At 42.0% G+C, this 19,507-nt stretch overlaps 1 protein-coding gene across 2 annotated transcripts in view; it reads right to left on the reverse strand.

The window, feature by feature from the left end:
• Nucleotides 1–19,507, reverse strand: part of LOC122779636 (roundabout homolog 1-like) — a 128,735-nt gene that overhangs the window by 33,440 nt on the left and 75,788 nt on the right. For both annotated transcript variants that reach the window (XM_044042179.1, XM_044042180.1), the window contains one exon: nt 2,981–3,138. In XM_044042179.1, the coding sequence (XP_043898114.1) occupies nt 2,981–3,138 (158 nt within the window). The remainder of the gene's footprint in view (nt 1–2,980; nt 3,139–19,507) is intronic.

The raw sequence follows: 19,507 nt of genomic DNA on the forward strand, positions 1-19,507 counted from the left end.
AAGAAATCCAAAATGTGGTTTGTCTGTCCTCCATCTAGGACACTGAAACCTCAGTTTTCATCTGCTCTGTTTCAGCCTTTTTTCTTCTTACCATTGCTTTGCACACGGCAACAAAAAACAAGAAAGTGCACTTTGAGCACTAAAAACAAGGTGTCTGAATAAGATATTACAGTTTAGTTCAGTATGCATATTTAGGTATACAGCTTATGTATGTGTGTGTGCAAATATAAGAGAATCTAAGGTATACATTGTTAAATTCACTCTAAGTAAACACAGTCAGTTTTGTCTAGTTTTTCCTTGTTTTAAGGCACAAAACAGTCTGAAAGTGGCTCAATTTACAGGCTTTAACGGTTCTAGCCCAGCAAAGTTTACTTAACCCACTTTTTTTTTACGTTTTAAATCAATTGAGGAATAGTTTCTAGGCACTCACACTTTGCTGCCTTTAGTGTGACTAACCTTTTCAGTTAAAATGTGTAAATCACACTTAATGTTCCTCATCACAAGGCACACATTCAAAAGGAATGACATGACAGTAGGTGGGAATCACTTGTGCCGGACTGTTTTGGTCTTGATACAGTAAATGGGTCTGCTGCCAGTCTGTGAATGAACCTCACGGCAAAGACATACATTTCCATATAGAAAAGATGATTAGAGCGGACAAAGACAAGCGCACAGAAAGTACAAAGCAAAAAGCAGCCTTTGTATTTGCCTCAGAGGAGGCAAGTACACCACCCCCCCCCGCCCGCCAACCCCCTTCGTCTCTGATCCATGCCTCTCCTTGAATCACACACTGCTGCTCTGTCCATCACGTTCCCTCAGAGAGCTTCTACCTGTCACAGCACTAACATGAGCATTCAAATCTTCTGCTTCTGCAAAGACATTTATACAAATACACGACACAATTTATTTATACCCGGTTATATGTTTGAGTCAAGGGACTGGGGATCCTTTTCTTGCTAACCCATCTGATTAAAGGGATCGTTCAGGTTTTTCCAAGTGTAGCTGCATGAGGTACTAGTAGCCTAGAAATCTATACACACACTAGCCAGGGTTTGCCGCCAGGGTTCCGTCTAGAAAGTCCCCGTTAGCTCACAAGCTGCAAAATCCAAACTCTGGTTCGCCTAGAGTCAGTGGGCGGGCTTAACATAATGACGACAGAGTTGCGACCGTGCCGCGCGTAGTCCCTCTGCTACATGTAACACATGTAAATACAACACACATACCTCGGTGATGCTGCATCGAATATTAGCTCTTCCAGGACTTGCAGGGTTATCAGAACTTTTTTAAGGACATAGGTGTCTTCGATGTAGTAGGCTCACAATCTCATTTATCTGAACGGCCTGTCATGATTTCTCCTGCGGAGGCCACCCATCTCCACCAGCAAGTGAGTACAACCACGCGCGCAATTCTCATATTCTTTGCACAAAAACGCCAACAGTCGTTGGGCTCCATTACATTTGTTGGCTTACAGGAATCTCTCCATCAAACTTTGCCACGCACCATACGCAGAACACTTGCCCATGGACTCCGTTGTTCTGACTGTGTCACCTTCTTCGTTGCTCTGATTGGCGTCGTAGCGCTGTCTTATTGCACGCAGAGGGAATTTGAAAGACAACCGTTTATCCCGCCCCTCGGATTGAGCCCTGCCAATTGTGTGTGTGCCCAGACCAAACATCTTGATGTAGGTCTGGGTTGCCAGGCTAAAGTACTAGCTTTAACCAGCTTGAAACAGAGATGCTCACTCTCACTGAAAACATGGCTGCCAGGGCAATTCAAAGTACTGTTGGTGAGTTTGTGTCACTAAGTCTGAACAACGAATTTCAAACACTGAAGTCACAAAATAACACACCTGAATGTGTTGATGGACGCAGCAGTGGATCAACAGCTCCATGTGTGCCGTAATGTGAAAATTGTTGATTTTCTCGATGGATTTCATTGAGGGAAGAGAGCGGTTTACAAAAGCTGTCGATTGTGAGATAAAGCAGCAAAGATAACATAAACATAAACATAGATTTATTAGGTGAGCCTTTAGGAAAGTGCGCCGCTGAATTTAGTCTCAGATGGGTTCCTGGTCCCAGCCGTCCACTGGGGGCATACATGGCACAGTACTTCAAATAAACACTTAAAAAAAACACTGTTTTTTTTAGTGTTTTTTTAGTGTACACAAAATGAAAATGACTCCTGTGTAATATGATACCCAAAACAATATGCATTATCAAATTACCACTGCGCTATGGGTCATAAGATGCTGATTTAGTGTTCTTGTGACCACTAAATCGATTCTGACTTTGCACGTTTGCTCTTCTGTATTTTTATTATATTTTACAAAGACTGAGGGGACAACAGGTAATTGGTTATTTAGAGTTATGAAAAGGGCAAACAAATACCAAAGATTTACACGAGCCACTTCTGTTTATGTAAGGACCTTGAAGGTTATCTATGTTTTTATGACTACTACTTTTATGACTCCTGTTCAATGTGAATGTGAAGGTAAGGAAGGATTTTAAGGAACTCATTCATTCATTCATTCACACACACATGTATATATATATATATATATATATATATATATACACACATACATAATTATTATTATTATTATTAGTCGGTTTTTTTTCCTTATATTTTATTAATCCCTTAGGAGCATTGCTTCCTGGGCACCAGGGCACTGCCGCCCAGGAAGCAATGGGGGTTGGGTAATCTTGCTCAGGGGTGCCCTAGCCCTTTGACCTGGTGGGGACTCAAACTGGCAACCCTCCGGTTACAAGTTCCCTTTCCACTTGGCCATGGTGGCCCAATACGTTTCAATATCAAACTTTTTACTGACCTACCTTTGTCTACACAGCAATAAGCAATAAACCTTCTGTCCTGAGAACTTGTGATGAACATTTGTTCCCTTGTTCTGACATTGAATGACTAAATAATGACAATAAAACAGTACTTTGTTGTATCCTGTCGTCAGAATGATGGCAACACTTACTGTGATACGTTCATCTCTGTCATCTAGAGTAACTCCATCTCTCCTCCAGGAGATGGTGGGTTCAGGGTGCCCTCGTGGTGGTTGACACTCCAGCACCGCAGGTTCACCCACCGCCACCATAACATCCACAGGGTTCTGTCTGAAGTCATCGCGCAAAACTGGAAAACACAGAATGACACATTAGTTAATAGTGTGTGATGTTGTAAGGGCAAAGAATACATTTCTATGAGTGAGTGAGTGAGTGAGTAAGTGGAGCAAGTGAGCGAGCTTTTACTCTTAAACTATGAAGTACTTGAACAATAGCATGGCTCTTTTAAACCTAGAGTGAACTCAAATTATCTTTACTGGTAAAACTTGTGTTTTGTCCTACGACTTCATGTGGAAAAAAGATTTATTACACCAGGTTAATTCATGCTTGATCATCATATACACATGTTGTATGAGGTCAACTCACTGACATAACAACAGCTTTCAGTCACAGCCTGTTCTCATTCTAAGAGCGTCACATCCCTCAGCGTGGCCTTAAAGACGCAAAGGGTAACTTCCCTCGTCTGAAAGAGACGAACATGTTGCCCCGGGAGTCCATCCACACATGCATTAAGCTGGTAAGTAGTTAGTGAAAAGGAAAATATATACTCTATTAAAATGTGAGCCAACAGAGAATATCCACTGAGCCTAACCTGGATATTTATCCTAACCTCTACTCTGACTTTTCTTTCACCGCCGCTCTACTCTGAGCGTCTAACTGCAACGCCGGTGGGTTTATATTGGAGGGACACCTTGTGCGTCTGTCACGTGATGCTGAGGGACATCACTGTGCAGCAGTATATGACACTCTCAGGATTGGGATATTACCACTTAGCACTAAATTCCCTATTTGATTCCCTGCAAGTTCTTGTGTGCTGGGACGAGGGCAGTAGTCCAATTAAATGGCGGTTGAGCTACAACTGTAGCTGGACTTAACTGTGCATGAAAACATACTGGCAGAAAGGTAAGGTCCAGATGGCTTCCCTGGCAGGGGGCAGAAAATCTATGGCGGCAATTTATCATCTTTCTTAGCTTGTGCACAAGTAGCAAGTTTGCAGCCAGAAGCCGATTCCATTGGCATCTATTCCAAGTAGCCCAACAGAGGAGTTCCAGTGGTCACCGGCAGCTCCTGCCTGTCTCCGCCAGAGACTGCACATAAAGATCTCCTCACTTCACTGTACAGCTCCAAACAGCAGGAGCAGGAGCACATTTGTAAAGAAAAGGGCATTCTACAACGTTGGAACAACGATGGATATCAGCAAGAATGATCTGCAACATTTCAGCAGAGGAGAGAAAGTGACCTACGTCAAAGAGGAAGGTGTACATTTGTAATGCAAACAACCTTCCATATGTTCACATAAGTGAGCAGAATCCAGCTCCTGATGAGGTGAACAGCATGTGCTAATGTAGATGCCTGTGCATGAGTGACTGCTGTTAAGTGTTCCCAGTCTTAAATTACAATGGGGGCTTAGAACCTGAACAAGCTAAGTGAGCTGAGCCAACGCAGAGCTACAGCAGAACAGCAGTATGGAGCCGGGTTGAGGAAGGGGGTAGAGAGACAGGAAACAATGGGGAAAAAAGACCTAATCGCTCCCAGATGGCAGCAACCCGTTCACCTCTGGACACGGATTTGTGCGTAACACCGCGCTGAGATGGACGCCAAGGAAGCAGAGCCTGAGACGCCTGATGAGCGGCGTGGTGGGTATCGCGGGGGAACAAATTGGGACGACCCTTCTAATTGGAGGTATCATTTTTTTTTGGCCCCGGCCGCAACTCCTTATGAGCTACGCTCCGCTGCTTTGGCCCCTCTGATCCTGTGAGCATGGGTTGCGACTGGCTGACTGCAGTTGAGTGAGTGCTGATGGGAAACAGCTGTCTGACAACCCAAACCCCCTCCCCCCCCCCACACACACACTCCCTGCCGCCACGGCCAACACCACCATGTCACATGATAAAAGGCATTCCTCTCGGGATACAGAAACATGGCTGAGGTTACATCAGACAGGAAGAAAGCGAGACCATCGCGGCTGCATGTACAGTGTGTGTGTGAGTGTGTGTTGATTGATTGACTGATACTATCTTTCAATTCTGAGAGTATTAAGATTACACATCTGTTTTTACTATCTTGTGAGGTCCATATGTCTCCATTTTGAAAGACCATTTTCCTCAAGCCCCTTTGTTAAAGATTTATTTTTGCTGATAGCCATAGTGAGTGTAAAAAAAAAAAAAGAGGAGACATTAGAGGACATAAAGCGTTTAGGCCGAACCAAAGGAGGCACGCAAAGGTTATGTCGCGACAAAAGTGAGTAAGCACGTTTATGTATTTGAGCAAGTTGGCAGGTTTTTGCGTGTTTTACTGTATTATTGTGCTGCGTCAGCACACGAATAATCCTGATGGTGTGTTTGTAAAAAGGGGATTGTTTATATTCTCAGAAGGGAAAATGTATCCCCTTATTACATTATAATAGGAAATGATGCATGGCCATGTAACCATGCAAGGCCAGCCCACACAGAAATGAAAATACAGTGCCTCTGAAAACCCACACTAAGGTTGTTTCATCCTTTCCAGATCCTTGTATCCATCCTGCTCCTATGCGTGTGTGTCTTTCCTGGTCCTTTCCTCTAGATAACTTGTATTACTTCAGCTTTATCTGCAAACATATCCCGACAGTCTGTTGCTGACGTTCGTCTCTCGTCTGAAATCCCCTGAGTTTGTGGCCTTTGCTAAACCAGGCTGCACAGACAGAAAGAATGAGCAATAGAAAGCTTGGTGGGTGCATACATTTTGAAACATTAGAGGGTGATTAGTAACATGTGGACGTCCCGAGATGACTGCTCCGATTGTAAGAATGCTTGAGGAATAACGTGGAGGAAAATCACCCCAAAATTGACATGTTTTTCCCATGGCATACATCGATTACAGGCGCGTAAATATTTATTTCCTGCTGACTTTAAGAGCTACAGCGTACAGGGATAGTTGTAGTTTTTGTGATGTTGTCACTGCAAACATGGCAGTCAGCAAGGGACACAAGAAGAAAAAAAAAACAAATTGTAACCATTTGACAAAGCCTCGCCAATAAAATGCTTAAGTTTCGGATGTCTTTAGAACATGTTCACTGGTTTGTAAACCACTCACTCTCCTGCATCAAAGTCCATTAAGAAAAACATAGATTTAGTATCACAACACACACAACACAACACGTTTTTTGGGGATTTTGATGTTTGAAATGTGTTCCAATTTACCTGAAATGACATGAACTTCACAAAAAAAGGCAGCAGAAGGCCAGCTTCAGTGTCCCTATGAGCTAAAAATCACAGATTCTCTATTGGACTTTGGTGCAGGAGAGTGAAAAGGCGGTTGAACAGTAAAGCAAAGCAGCGCACATATTCTTAAGATAATAAAAACTGGCAGCCATGTTTTCAGTGAGTGTGACAACAGTGCATTGTTGATGTATGAATCAAATTCCACAATTTCAGCATCTCATACAAAAACACTTGAAACAACAATCGAACTGCCACTTAAATCTTCTAATTTGCTCTTCGCTTGTTTGTTTCTCCCTCGTTTCTTTCACTCTTGCATCTCTACTGTGATGCGTTGCGCACTGTTAGTGTGCCACCCGGTTCTCAAGTCATTGTTATTCTATTCCAGGAGATTCATACATGACGTCCACTGTATACCACTGATTTAAACCATTCTTAACAGTGAGAAAAAAAACTCCCGTACAGCTTCTGAAGCCAGTTTGGCTGGAGCTTTGCACCTTTTTCGCTTTATTTCACCCCTCCAACCATATGATCCCTTCAGATGAGAATCTCAAAGCCCACTTCAAAGCATCAGCCCTTGGCCTCCCTAACTTGAATCTGACAGTGTCTGACTTGTTGTGAGTCCTCCACAGCCTGAGCCTGCGCCTACTGCAGCACAGCTCCAATAATCCTCTCTGCACAATCCAGCCCAGGAGATAGAGGTGGGACCGGGGCGCACACAGTAATCTTATCACACGACATCATTAAAAGAAGCGACTCCAGCACCTTTTGTCATCACAGTCGTAGCTAACCCTCTCCCATATCTCTTTTTTTTATGTGCACGCTGTAACTCCGGCTGTAAAGGTAATTCGGCGCAGCAATCACACGCTTGTCCCAAAGTCAACATCAGCACTACTGTAAGGCACTCATGCTTTTTTTAATATCAGGTCAGGTTTGCCAAACACAGACTGGGAGCGTGTTTCTGCTTCCAACTCGTATTACAGAGGAAAAAAAAAAGCAATTAGCATTCAGCCAATCACGAGGCCGCCTGACAGATTTTAGTTTTTTTGGCAACCACAGAATAGCTGGCAATTCCAGATTGTTTATTTGATTTGTTTATAATTTCCATACGGTGCGTGAAAGCAGGGAAAGGTGCCACCTATGTTACTTACATGTTCTCTCAGGTTCAGAAGAACCTGGTCCCAAGAGCCTGGTCTAGTCTAAGATGACTTTATTCTGCAGTGGAAATGAAACTTAAAAAAAACTTGCACTTGTCTTGCACTGGTTCTTGAGTCTTGGCTGCTCATAGTGACAATTATAGTTTATGGGAAAAATGCATTTCAATTTATTGCACCTCACTTTTTTTTAAATATGTTTTATTATCTCACTTTTTGTTTTTGTTGTCTGACTCTTAAATGTTTCAGCACTTTTATAAAACTTTAAGCACTTTTGCATTTTTATCTTCACACAAAAACTTTCACTGGCCCTTTATGACATTATGAGTCAGAATTGTTACTGTTCTGGTAATTGTTACTGTGCTAACATCCAGTCGCACAGTAAATCCACATTATTTACTTAATAATTGCATTTATAGTATTATTAAGTAATAAATGACTGAGTATTTGCTGCCGATCGATGTACACGATTCAATCAGTTAGCCTTTCAAATCTCATTCAAACTAACTGATTCAGCGTTGAGAGAAAAAAAAATCCAAAAACACAAAACGATAGAAAGCATACCGTGCACCAGACTGTGTTAGTGAAATGTAAACACTCAAATGAAAAAGTGAGGCTGAAACTGTAACTCCCTCTCTGATCTCGCCATGGCCCTTTGGACTGAGACCAGGCTGAGACAAAAATAAGTCCTGGCATCTATTACACCGTCCTGAAGTCTCCATGTTTCCCAGTGTTTCACAATCATCATCATCTTCAGCTCACACACTTATTTGACAAAAAAAAACAAAACATCTCAGAGCCACAGCCTGAACAAATAAATGTAATAAATGCCCAAAGCTGAAAGTAGGAATTCTGCTGTGACACAATACAACCCCCGGCAGATATGAAATCCTTGACTTTCTCACAATCCCCTTTTGCTGACCTCTCCTTACCCCCTCGTTCTTTCGGCCTCGATCCATCTCCCTCCCTCTTCCTCTTCTCTTACAGACCTTTTGTCTGGAGAGACAGAAAGCTGCCAGATTAACAGCTGCCCCACAGAAAAACCAATATGTGCAGCTCGCGTGCAGTGGTTGGTCAGATGGATCGAAAAAAGATACACACACACACACACACACACAAATATGCAGAGAGTGTGTGCACGGGGAGGTCCAGTGGGCAATAACACAATATGAGCTGCAACCGAGCATATCCAATAATAAAAAAAAATGAAGGTCCCTCTCTTACAAATTAGGATACATGCATTAGCGCCGTATCATAACTGTGTCCGACGAGATTTGCGAAATACACGATAGCATTAACAAAACAACACACGGTGCTTATAATAATAACACTGCTTCTCCTCCCTAAGCTCACGCATTTGAATTTGCATTTTCAAAAATCATTATTCAAAAGTCCCAGGGCAAATTGATTTTTGTATTTCTTTTTTTTTTTATTTATAGATTTGGCACGCACCTATCTTATGTGTGGGGAGCCAATTAAGTAAACATACTCACTCACTTAATGGGATAAAACTCTTGGTTCTATTATCGGCTTCCTCCTGACTTGTTTGTGGACGCTGATTTTCATCTAGGACTTTTATCTTTCTTCTTCTTTATTTCTGACACTTTTGAAAACATTTTCCCTAAGGGGATGAAATGTATTATCATGAAATGTTTTATTTAATGGTATAGTGTTTTATTAAAGGGGGGCAGTGCTGACTGTGCATCAGTACCTCATACAAACGATCAATCTCTTAGTTGAAGTAATCGTTCTCTTTTAAGCTGCATGTGATGTTTAGTCTCCTTTAACTAGGGCTCAGGCATCAAATTGGTATGAAGACCCTATTGTTTTTCCTGTTATAATCATTATTTTTCCTCTCCTCCTGAAAGAAGCAACATTTTTGGGGTCTTAAACATGCAGGAAAAACCCAAGAATCTTTGCCATTTTGTGGTTGCTCATGATGGGCATGACAAAATGGTTTTGACAACACCCCCTAGAGTCAGCCCCTGGAACCTGTATGCCCCAGGATTACCAAATTTGGTCGGGATATGTATCAGGTCAGTACAAGCGAAAAGTCATGTTGGAGCAGAAAGACTGACATTTTTTCATTTAATTTCAAGTCTTGTAGAGTTATTCAGTCTTTCTTGCTGACTCCCTCAAAGTGTTGCTTTTTAAAGTGGCAGGTGACTGTGGGTGGGGCCTAAAAACCTCTTTAAAGCGTTGCGGTCATGGCAATCTTACATGATTTCACCCTTTTTTCTATTCTGGGCTTTGTCAGTGTGTCGAAGAAAAAGATCAAGCATCGTCAACAGTCAATAGTATTTGCTTTGTGCAGGCCAGGAGCCAACCCTGATTCCAAAACGTGAGCACATAACGTGTTTTTATTGCTATTTTGGACTCTTTTAAAGTCTTTCATAATGTTGTTAAAATCCTTTTAGTTCCATTAAAAACAAAGTGGCATCAGAAATGCACATGTGCAGTACAGTAAACACACACAGCAGCCTTTTAAAGAGGAACCACCATGTGTGCACGTGAGGACGGATGGACGCACCGGCTCGTCGGTTCTCAAATGTCCTGACACTCTAATCCTGTTGATGTACGCGCAGGACATATCTCTCGTGTGGGGGCAAATATTAAAAGTACCTAAAAGGATTGTGTAACGCTCGTTTTAATCCCTTCCTCTCATCCTACCCTCCTGTAAGAAATAAGACAGATTAACGGAAAAGAGGGAATGCAGGGCCGAGAATGAGGAGAAGATAGATACGACAAGACGGATGGACATGAAGCAGATTAGGTGAATTAGTGAAGTGGCACAAGTGCGGGGTGAAACTGAGGCTGAGCTGCTCTGATAGAGTTGGAATGATTGTCAGTCACAGTAAAGTGCAAGAGGATGACTCTTCGGGTGAATCTGCATCATTTGGTTTACAAGTGAGGGAAATTTGATACCTTGTTTAAAATCCACCTATACAATGTAAATAAAGAAAGAGTTTTGTGATCCAAAATAGAGCTCAGATTGTTTGTTTTATTCTTGTAGGGTATAAAGCTACAAACCGTTAGGATATAAGAGCGGTGTGGGTGTATTTCACCTGAATGATTTGTATTTCATACACGCCACCTTCATCATGGCAATAACCTAAAATAAAAAAAAGGAAATACACATCTCGGCAGCTCCACAATCAGGGCTTAATCGTTTTCATTTCACATATATAACAGTCAGAATCAGAAAAATAATGAATTGTATGAAATTTGCCTCCAAAAATGTTTAAATGAAGACGAATAATGTTACTAGTCGCTGTAATAACTGTAAATAACATTCATAAAACTATTTTTCTCCTTGACCACTTTATGCTAGTTTATCTGTGGAGGAGGAAGACCTGGGACCTGCCAGACCTGGAGGACGGATGTGGCGCTCTCTCTTTCTGGTTCTCCCTTCTCCTCACCTTTGGACGTAGGTGCGAACACTGAGGCTGCAGCTGTAAATAACTTTACCCTTGTAAAGTGATGAACTGCTCCAGAGTTCACTTGCAAGTGGTCTGAGACCGCCTCTTTCTAGCAGACCTGAGTTTGGTTGCTTGGTCCACATCAGATGACTACATTCACACTGACATCCTTAGTTCCTTTTTGCAGTAACACCAGTAACATGGAGAAAACATTAGCTTTCTATAGGATCCCAGTCTTTTAGGTGTAACACTGTTGGTGCAGGTTCAGAGAACAAGTCATGAAAAAGAGAGAAGCCTGCCATTTGTTTTTGTTTTGCTGTTTTCTATCCTTACTATCTATGACCTCACTCAATAGTATACCGTATAGAACATAAAAATTGTGACATATTAAATCAAGTGGAAATAAAAAAGTAAAAAAAACATTCTGTTTGGTTTTATGAGCTGTAGACAATTTGATCAACTGAAGATGTGAAAGGGGTTGTGGAAATAGGAACACACACAGACAGAGACACACACACATATGCAGCTATGCCCACACACAGTTGCTGTTTTTTTATGGGATACATAGTGTTTTTATTGAAAACATTCCCACGCATAACTCTTGCTTATTTATTCTGGAGCAGGCAACATAAAGCAAGACAGGTCTGCTCGTGTAACTTTGGCATTTAGGCCCAAAAAATGCCAGACTGTGTGACACCACTGCTGTATATTAAAGTAAATTGCTGTTACTGAGTGAGACAAATACGCTCATTCTGATACGACGCTAAATCGTTCTCATTTAATTTATTTACCTTGATTTTTTTATTAATATAGTAATGTGTAAAAACAAGGGGTCGCTCCATAAATGCAGTAACAAGAAGCAGCATTGGATCACGGGGGTCGATACGACTTGACTTTAAGGACATGGCAACAGTAGCTCAGTAGACGTTCGACTTGAAGGTTGTGGGTTTTTTCTTTGAGGTTTATAATGTATGTTAAAACATACCCCCCTTCAAAACCTCTCATTAACAAACCCTCCCCCTATATTTTAAAATATTAATAAAAGAAAAAAAATCTAAAATGTCTTGCTCCCAGTGGATGTGGATTTTTTTTTTTTTTAAATCGCTGTGTTGGCATGGCAACATGTTACCAAATGCTTTTCCACATGATGGAGTTTTCTTCTTCTTTATTCCTTGTTAAATTGTAGTTGGCAAACAGTGCTATCGCCCCCTGGATGAGAGTGTGGGTACCACCATGAGTGACAGCCCTTTTCTTTTACCCGCTTAAAGTTATCTATACTTGTCATATGGCCGCATGCGCTGAACCCTGATTATGCATACCATAATGACTACTGTATATAAATGTTTTACAATCATGGATCTGAAAATGGACATTTATAATCTTTTACCTTTAACCGTACTAGTCCCCCGTTGTGGGACTGGCACTAGATAAAGGATTATTTTATCTCATGTTAAGTTTCTGTGGAGCAAAATAATAGAACAACAAAGCATTTCCAGTCAATTATTGTATAATCATTCAAGGAAGTGCTTGCTACTTCAGGTCACACCACACAGATGAAAAGTAGATCAATTAAAATGACTAATAAATCCTGAAAATGTGCGTTAACCTCCGACATTTAGCAAAGAAAAGTTTCATGCAGCTCCGCCCACATTGATTAGGTACTATATTGTAATGGGAAACCAACCAAACCATGTAGGGTCGAGCCATGCCATACCAAGGCGGTACTATATAGTGGAAAAGCGCCATAAAAGACAATGATGATGCAAACTGAATCGTTCTGAAGTCAAATGTTTGTGTGTGTGGTCGCTATCCACTCTTGCCTCCAGTTGTTTTGTATGTAGACCATTAACTCCTTTAACCCCTCACTGTGAATATATGCTAAGCCTTCGGGCAAACGACACTGAGCACATGTTGTGACTCCTTCAATTTAAAGGCGCTCAGTCAATCGGTTTTCTCCGCCGACAAACATGTATTTTCTTAGGCCGCGAGCCAAGACCTGAAGTCACTGCTGCATTCACCAGGTAAAATGTTGCGTCCTTTAAACTGGATGTGAGAGTAAGTGACTACTGGAAAGGGATCAAGACGAGCTACTTATGCTGACGTTAAGTAGGAAAAGAAAAAGGGAAACCACGCGCTGACAGTAATTTACAAGTAAATGAATAAAGCTAGATACTAAACAATGACTATGCTTGATTCCAATCACCCATCGGACTGTACCAAACGGAACTGTCTCACCAAAATCTACTCACATTCACATCGACAGTTAATTTACAGCCTACATTTGACCTAACCTCAATGTGGATGACACAGCATTGTTCTGATTGGTTCGCGAAACCCAGGTTAGGGTTAGTGTTTAGCAAGTTACACACTGCGGCTTTTCCTTTTTCTATTTGGTGATTGCAAATTCCCACATTACAGTGTCATGCCAGAAAAAGGTGTGATTGTGAAATAACCGAAAAAAAAACCCACTCACAGATGCTGCCCTTTAATTACTCCAAACAAACACAATTGAAATTCCTTCTGGGGTGAATCATGTTAAGCGGTGGAAGAGCAAACAAAAGTGGATGTCATGTGGCTGACACTTATTAGTCAGGTGAGGTGATGCATAGATGACGATGTGTTGACAGCGCCATAAAATGAAATAATGGTACAGAGGAAAAGGTAAAAACCCCAAACTCAAGGCACAATGACCCATATCCTGGGATCTGCGCTAACAAAACAACACTTCCCCAGAGACCTGACCTCCTGCTCCTGCGGCACAGAGGTCCCTGCTTTATTATTTGAGGGCTGCTTCAGGTGCGGCGCAATTTACCATCTCAATTAAGACAATCCAGATACGAACAGGCCTGTGAGTCAAATCAAATGAAACCTAACATAAAGGAGACAAGTTTGACTCTCCTGAAACCTTGACACATCTGGAAGTACATGCTGTTGAGACGGAGACACAGCACAAGACCAAATCAAGCCTTCTCCTTCTTCTTCTCAATGATAAAGAGAGAAAATATAGGCTTTTCTCTGGAGGGCAAGAGTTCCTCGCATGAAAGCAGTGGAAAGCCACACACTCACACACACACACACACACACACACCGCTACCCTTTAACCCTCTCATTAGTGTAATCCTGCAAATTGTCATGAATAAATCCACTTAGAAGCCAGTGAATGAAAGACTTTCACTTTGCGATGGTTGCATTACCATTTCAATGGACGCTGCAAAAAAAACGGTGGCAGTGTTTGACAGAGTAATTGGAAACATTAACGGGAACGTAAAATACAGTTAGTGGAGGAATGCATCTATGTAAATGCAAGTGAGAATGTCAACCAGCACTATTATTATTATTTTTTTGTACAAGCAAATACTGTTTATATATATATATATATATATTTTGCCACTAATAAGGCCAATAAATCCTGCGGAGGGAGAGAAATTATGTGAAAGACTTTTCTGGCTTTGTCGGAAAAAACAAAAGCACTGGAAAGCAGACAGCAGACAGACCTTGAGAAGAAACTATTCCAGTATGCTGGTCCATAGAAACCTTTGTTTGGGGAGCATGACCATGGCAACGGTGTTTGGAAAAAAAATAAAAAATCTCCTTGGGCCAGGCAGTAAATAAGCACCCTCTATAAAGTGTACACAAAAAGCAAAGAGGGTCAAACAAACCAGGGTTTGTGCAATTACACACTGCAGACAGGCCAAGTATGTGATGCTTCTACTCTTTGATTAATGAGCACCTTTTCCTCGCCTTTGTTTGTGTTACAAAGACAGAGCAGGTAGAGACGGAAATAATAAAAAGCAAAAACCCAAGAGAAATTCTCCACGGGATGAGAGCAGTGCGGGTCGCACAGAGAGGCCATGGAGTGGAGGAGGAGGAGGATGAAGAGGGAGAGTTGGTGGAGGGGAGGGAGGACGTGTTTGCAGCAAAGAGAAAAGGGAGCGAGACAAAGAAATTTCAAGCAGGGTAGGAGCAGAGATGAGGACAAAGAGCTACAGTGAGTGCAGAAATGACTCCGCACTCACTGCAATGTGGTCTTTTTTTTTTCGTTTTATGGCGAGTCATGTGCCAAAATAAGTAAAGTTCCACCGCAGCAAACACACACACACGTGTGCGCCGATATCACACTCACAGTTACCGCTATGTTTCACAGCGTAATGTACCCAGAGGTGCCCAACGGCTCCTGTGTCATCAATCTGAGAGACAACTGGAGGGCCCAGGAGAGACAGAGGGAGGACATGAGCAGGTATGTTAACGCTCTCTCTCGCTCTCTCTCTATATATATATATACATATATGTATATATACATATAAAATAAATCAGACAAAGGTAACGCACACAATAACGGCTGTTTTCATAGATGTTTGAGGCCATGGCATCATATTTTATAATGTACTCAATGACAGCTGTGCTTCCTGCATTGAGACACACATCATAACACAATGATTCCTTTAATTCAGCCATGGAAAATGACATTATCGTGGCGGGGAAATATGCTGACAGTGCAGGTACATATGGCAGAATCACATGGCCCCAAGGCATGTGCAGTATATACAGGAGAAGCCGCATCTGTTTGACACCGCGCACTCCAGACTGGGGGTGAATCATTAATTCAAAATTGCTATTTTGAATCAATGAAATCCATATAAAGTATATTTCATAAGGAATAGCACTTAAGCTTTACTTATACATTTTTGTTAACTGGACACTTCCATGTTTAGTTTAGTGTGAGGAATTATGGGGATCACATATTGAAATATTACTCTCGCCTTGCAGCGAGAAGACCCGGGTTCGAGCCCCGGTTGGAACAAGGGCCTTTCTGCATGGAGTTTGCATGTTCTCCCCGTGTGTGCGTGGGTTCTCTCCGGGTTCTCCGGCTTCCTCCCACAGTCCAAAAACATGCAATGTGGGGATTAGGTGAATTGGACACTCTAAATTGACCGTAGGAGTGAGTGTGAGAGTGAATGGTTGTTTGTCTCTAGTTGTGTGTGGCCCTGTGATGGACTGGCGAACTGTCCAGGGTGTACCCCGCCTATCGCCCGATGTAGGGCCCCCCCCCCGTGACCCTCTGGTGGAGGATAAAGCGGTAGATGACATATTAAAACTGCTCTAAACTCCTTAATTCATACAGGAAAGAGCCATGTGCTTAATTAATAAGTCTGGTTAATATGACAATGTAAATACATTGCTGATGAATTCCCATACTTGAGAATGTTATGATTTGGTTTACTACAAAATAATGCAGTTATTCTCAATCATGCAATCAATTTATTGAAGTAAGATAGATAGATTTTCCTTTCTTTTTTTCCTCTCTCCATCTCTCTTTATACACATATATATATATATATATATATACACACCTATATATATATATATATATATATATATATATATATATATATATATATATATATATATATATATATATATATACATACATACATGTATATATATATATAAAAGTTTCCATCCTCATAATATAGCATTGAGTATGTTTTGACAGTAGGGATGCTTGATGACATTTTAAATCTAATAAACACTGAACTGATCTTTGACTTCAATTAAATAACTGTACACTGCAAATCAAATCACGCGGAGCAGAGGAATACTCCATTACCGCTGATATGTATGTGCAAAGATAAAGCAGATATTGAATAAAGTGTGTGATTTTGAGGCTTTTTAGTGCTGCCGTACGTCAGGTGTTTGATACTGATAACGATGTGTACAGGCAGCCGCGGCACCACGCCGCAGCTACCGAGTGCAGATAAATCATTCTCTTTAATATTTCTTATTCATATATTATTCACCAACAACACCTTACAACTGGATTTGTGAAAACATTCCAAATGTTTTTTGTTTTTTTTGTCATGAAATAAATTAACCGACAAAAATAATAAAAAGCAACATATTTAGTGTGGAAACGGTAGTCCTTGGCACTAAGAGACCCTCCAAGTCAGAGAGAGGCTAAAGACTGGTAATTTAGAGTCGGAATGGGGAGAGAAATCGAGTATAACGATGGGCCTGTTTGGTTTGGACTGAGCTGCACCAGGGAGGAGTGAACAGGGAGAGAAATGAATGAGGAGTGAAAGATGAAACTTTAATGATCCCTCTGGGGAAATTGGGTCATTGCAGCAGCAGCAGCAGAGGGGAAGGGAAGAGATAAGAGCAGAACAAATGCAAGCTGTTGTAGATAAAACGATGAATTATTACAAGATAAACATACTGTACACCATCAACGTGTTGTACGACAAATGTGTAATGTCAAAACTATTAACAGACAGTTGAGCGCCGAAGGTAAAAAACTAACAAAAACGTGCAAATATCCGTATTGAGATTGCAGAAAAACAAAAAAAGAGCAAACACTGCAGAAGAAGAGGGTGAAGACAGATTGAGCAGAGAGAGAGAGAGAGCAGGAGGTTTGTCTCTGGCCCCTTTAATTGGTAGGAAACAAGAGGTCTCTGAATAAACAGCCGCCACAAGAGAGAGCCGGGCTCATTTTTCCTCTATCCTTCACTTCTCCAGAGCTAAACTGAAGCTATCTTCACGGAATGCCCTCTTCCACCTCCTCCTCCTCCTCCTATCTGTACTTCCCCTTCACTCATCGCCAGCCGCAGCTGTCTGTCCTCGCTCCTCTCCCGTGTATCTCTCTGTCTGTTGCTGGGACGACAAAAAAACAAAAAAAACAAACACCACCTCAAGATTTCCAAATTTGCTGTCACACAAGTTGTGATCCTGCCCCAAGTGAACTCTCTGTGTGTGCATCCGTCTCTCTTTTACCCCACGCTCAGCGGTCAAAACCCTTTGCATTCCCTCCCAGGTCAAATTACTTGTGTTTTACTTGTGTCTGAGTGTGAAGAGAATTCAAAAGCGGCTGTGCTCGTATCCCTTCAAGATGCTGAAAATGAAATGCCTTTTTCATTGTAGGCCATTTTGAATCCCTCATAGAGTTCACATGTTCTACCGTGTGTGGGTTTTCTCCGGGTTCTCTTGTTTCCTCCCACTGTCCAAAAACATCAGAATTAGGGATTAGGCAAACTCTTAATTGACGGAGAGTGAGATGGTTGTTTGTCTCTATATGTGGCCCTGTGATCGGCACCAGCGACCCCCCCCCCGCCACAACCCTCGACCCTCACATGGAGGATGGGCAGCCCGTGGCCAAGTGGAAAGGGAACTTGACTTTAACCAGAGGGTCGCCGGTTCAAATCCCCACCCGGCCAAAAAGGGCTGGGGTACCCCTGAGCAAGGTACCCAACCCCCAATGCTCCCCGCGCGCTACTCAGTGTGGCAGCCCACTGCTCCTAATTCTAGGATGGGTCAAAATGCAGAGGAATACTTTCCCTAAGGGGATTAATAAAAACTAACTCACTTTATAACTTTAAAGCATCGAGAAGATGAGTGAGTGAATCCCTCAGTGCGAAAACATTTTCAATTTCAGATGTCTTAATTGCTAACATTATCTTAAAAAAAGTTTCTCATATACGCGACAACTGACCAGAAGTTAAAGAGCTGGCTTATATTTCAGTGGCCATGTCATATAGAGCCGCGCTCTGTCAAAGCAACACCTTACAGGCGCACAGCGTGTCTCTCCGCGTCTGAAAAACGACGCACCGGACATTCAGTTGACAATCAGAGCAGAGAATGGGTTCAAATAGAAGTCAGAGACTAATGTTAGGAATCGGATAAATCTCTGGGTTAGGCTTAATCGATATCCACACACACACACTGGTGCGTCTCTTTTAGACGTGGAAGGAGGCATAGGTTGCGGTGAGGGACAACAGCTATATGTTTACATGTGCAAAATGTCTTCCAATCATTTACATGGACATTAAATGATCAGATTGTGGTGTATGGTGTACACATGCATCGCCGTCTGCTCGTCCCCTCACTGTCCACCATCCATCTCAATGTCCTCCTCGTCTGCGTCTGTGACTTTCATGTCTGTTCATTATAATTTTGACCTAGGGCGATATACATGGTCAATTCAGAGTGACCAGTATACCTAATCCCCATTATTGCATGTATTTGGACTGTGGGAGGAACCCGGAGAACCCGGAGAAAACCCCCACACATGCACAACATGCAAACTCCATGCACCCTTGTTCCAACCGGGGCTCAAACCCGGATCTTCTTGCTGCAAGGGCAAGAGAACGAACCACTACACCAACCGTGTGGCCCGTGTGTTAACCAACTTGAAATTTAATCTTAAATCTAACATGTTAACATGTATTTTAAAAGTCAAATTTTAGTCACACTAAACACACCGACTGGTGCCCTGCAGTCGTCTCCACATGCCTGCTTTTGGTCTTCCACCTAATTATCTCACAGAGGACAAGGTAGCCTCTGCACCATCCCCCACACCTCCACAGCTCCACCACTGAGGAACCCTGATGAATAATTTCACGTTTCTTCAGCCTTCTTCTTCTCTGCGCATCCTCGAATTGATTATTGTACAGAAAGCACAGCTAAAAGAGCAGCCCACATGGGTAATTTGTCTTTCTGACGAGGAGAGTCCATGGGTATGCATGGGGGAGGGAGAAGCACGGGGCCAAAAATGATATGCAAAGGGGAGAAAAAACATGATTATGTAAAGAAAAAAAAAGAAAAAAACTATATCGGGTGTATTGCCCATCTTGTTTCTGCTACTTAATTCTGTTTGATGTTGTGGTCAGGGGGCA

This window comes from Solea senegalensis, linkage group LG13 (genome assembly GCF_019176455.1).
Source record: "Solea senegalensis isolate Sse05_10M linkage group LG13, IFAPA_SoseM_1, whole genome shotgun sequence".
NCBI classification, from domain to species: Eukaryota; Metazoa; Chordata; class Actinopteri; order Pleuronectiformes; family Soleidae; genus Solea; species Solea senegalensis.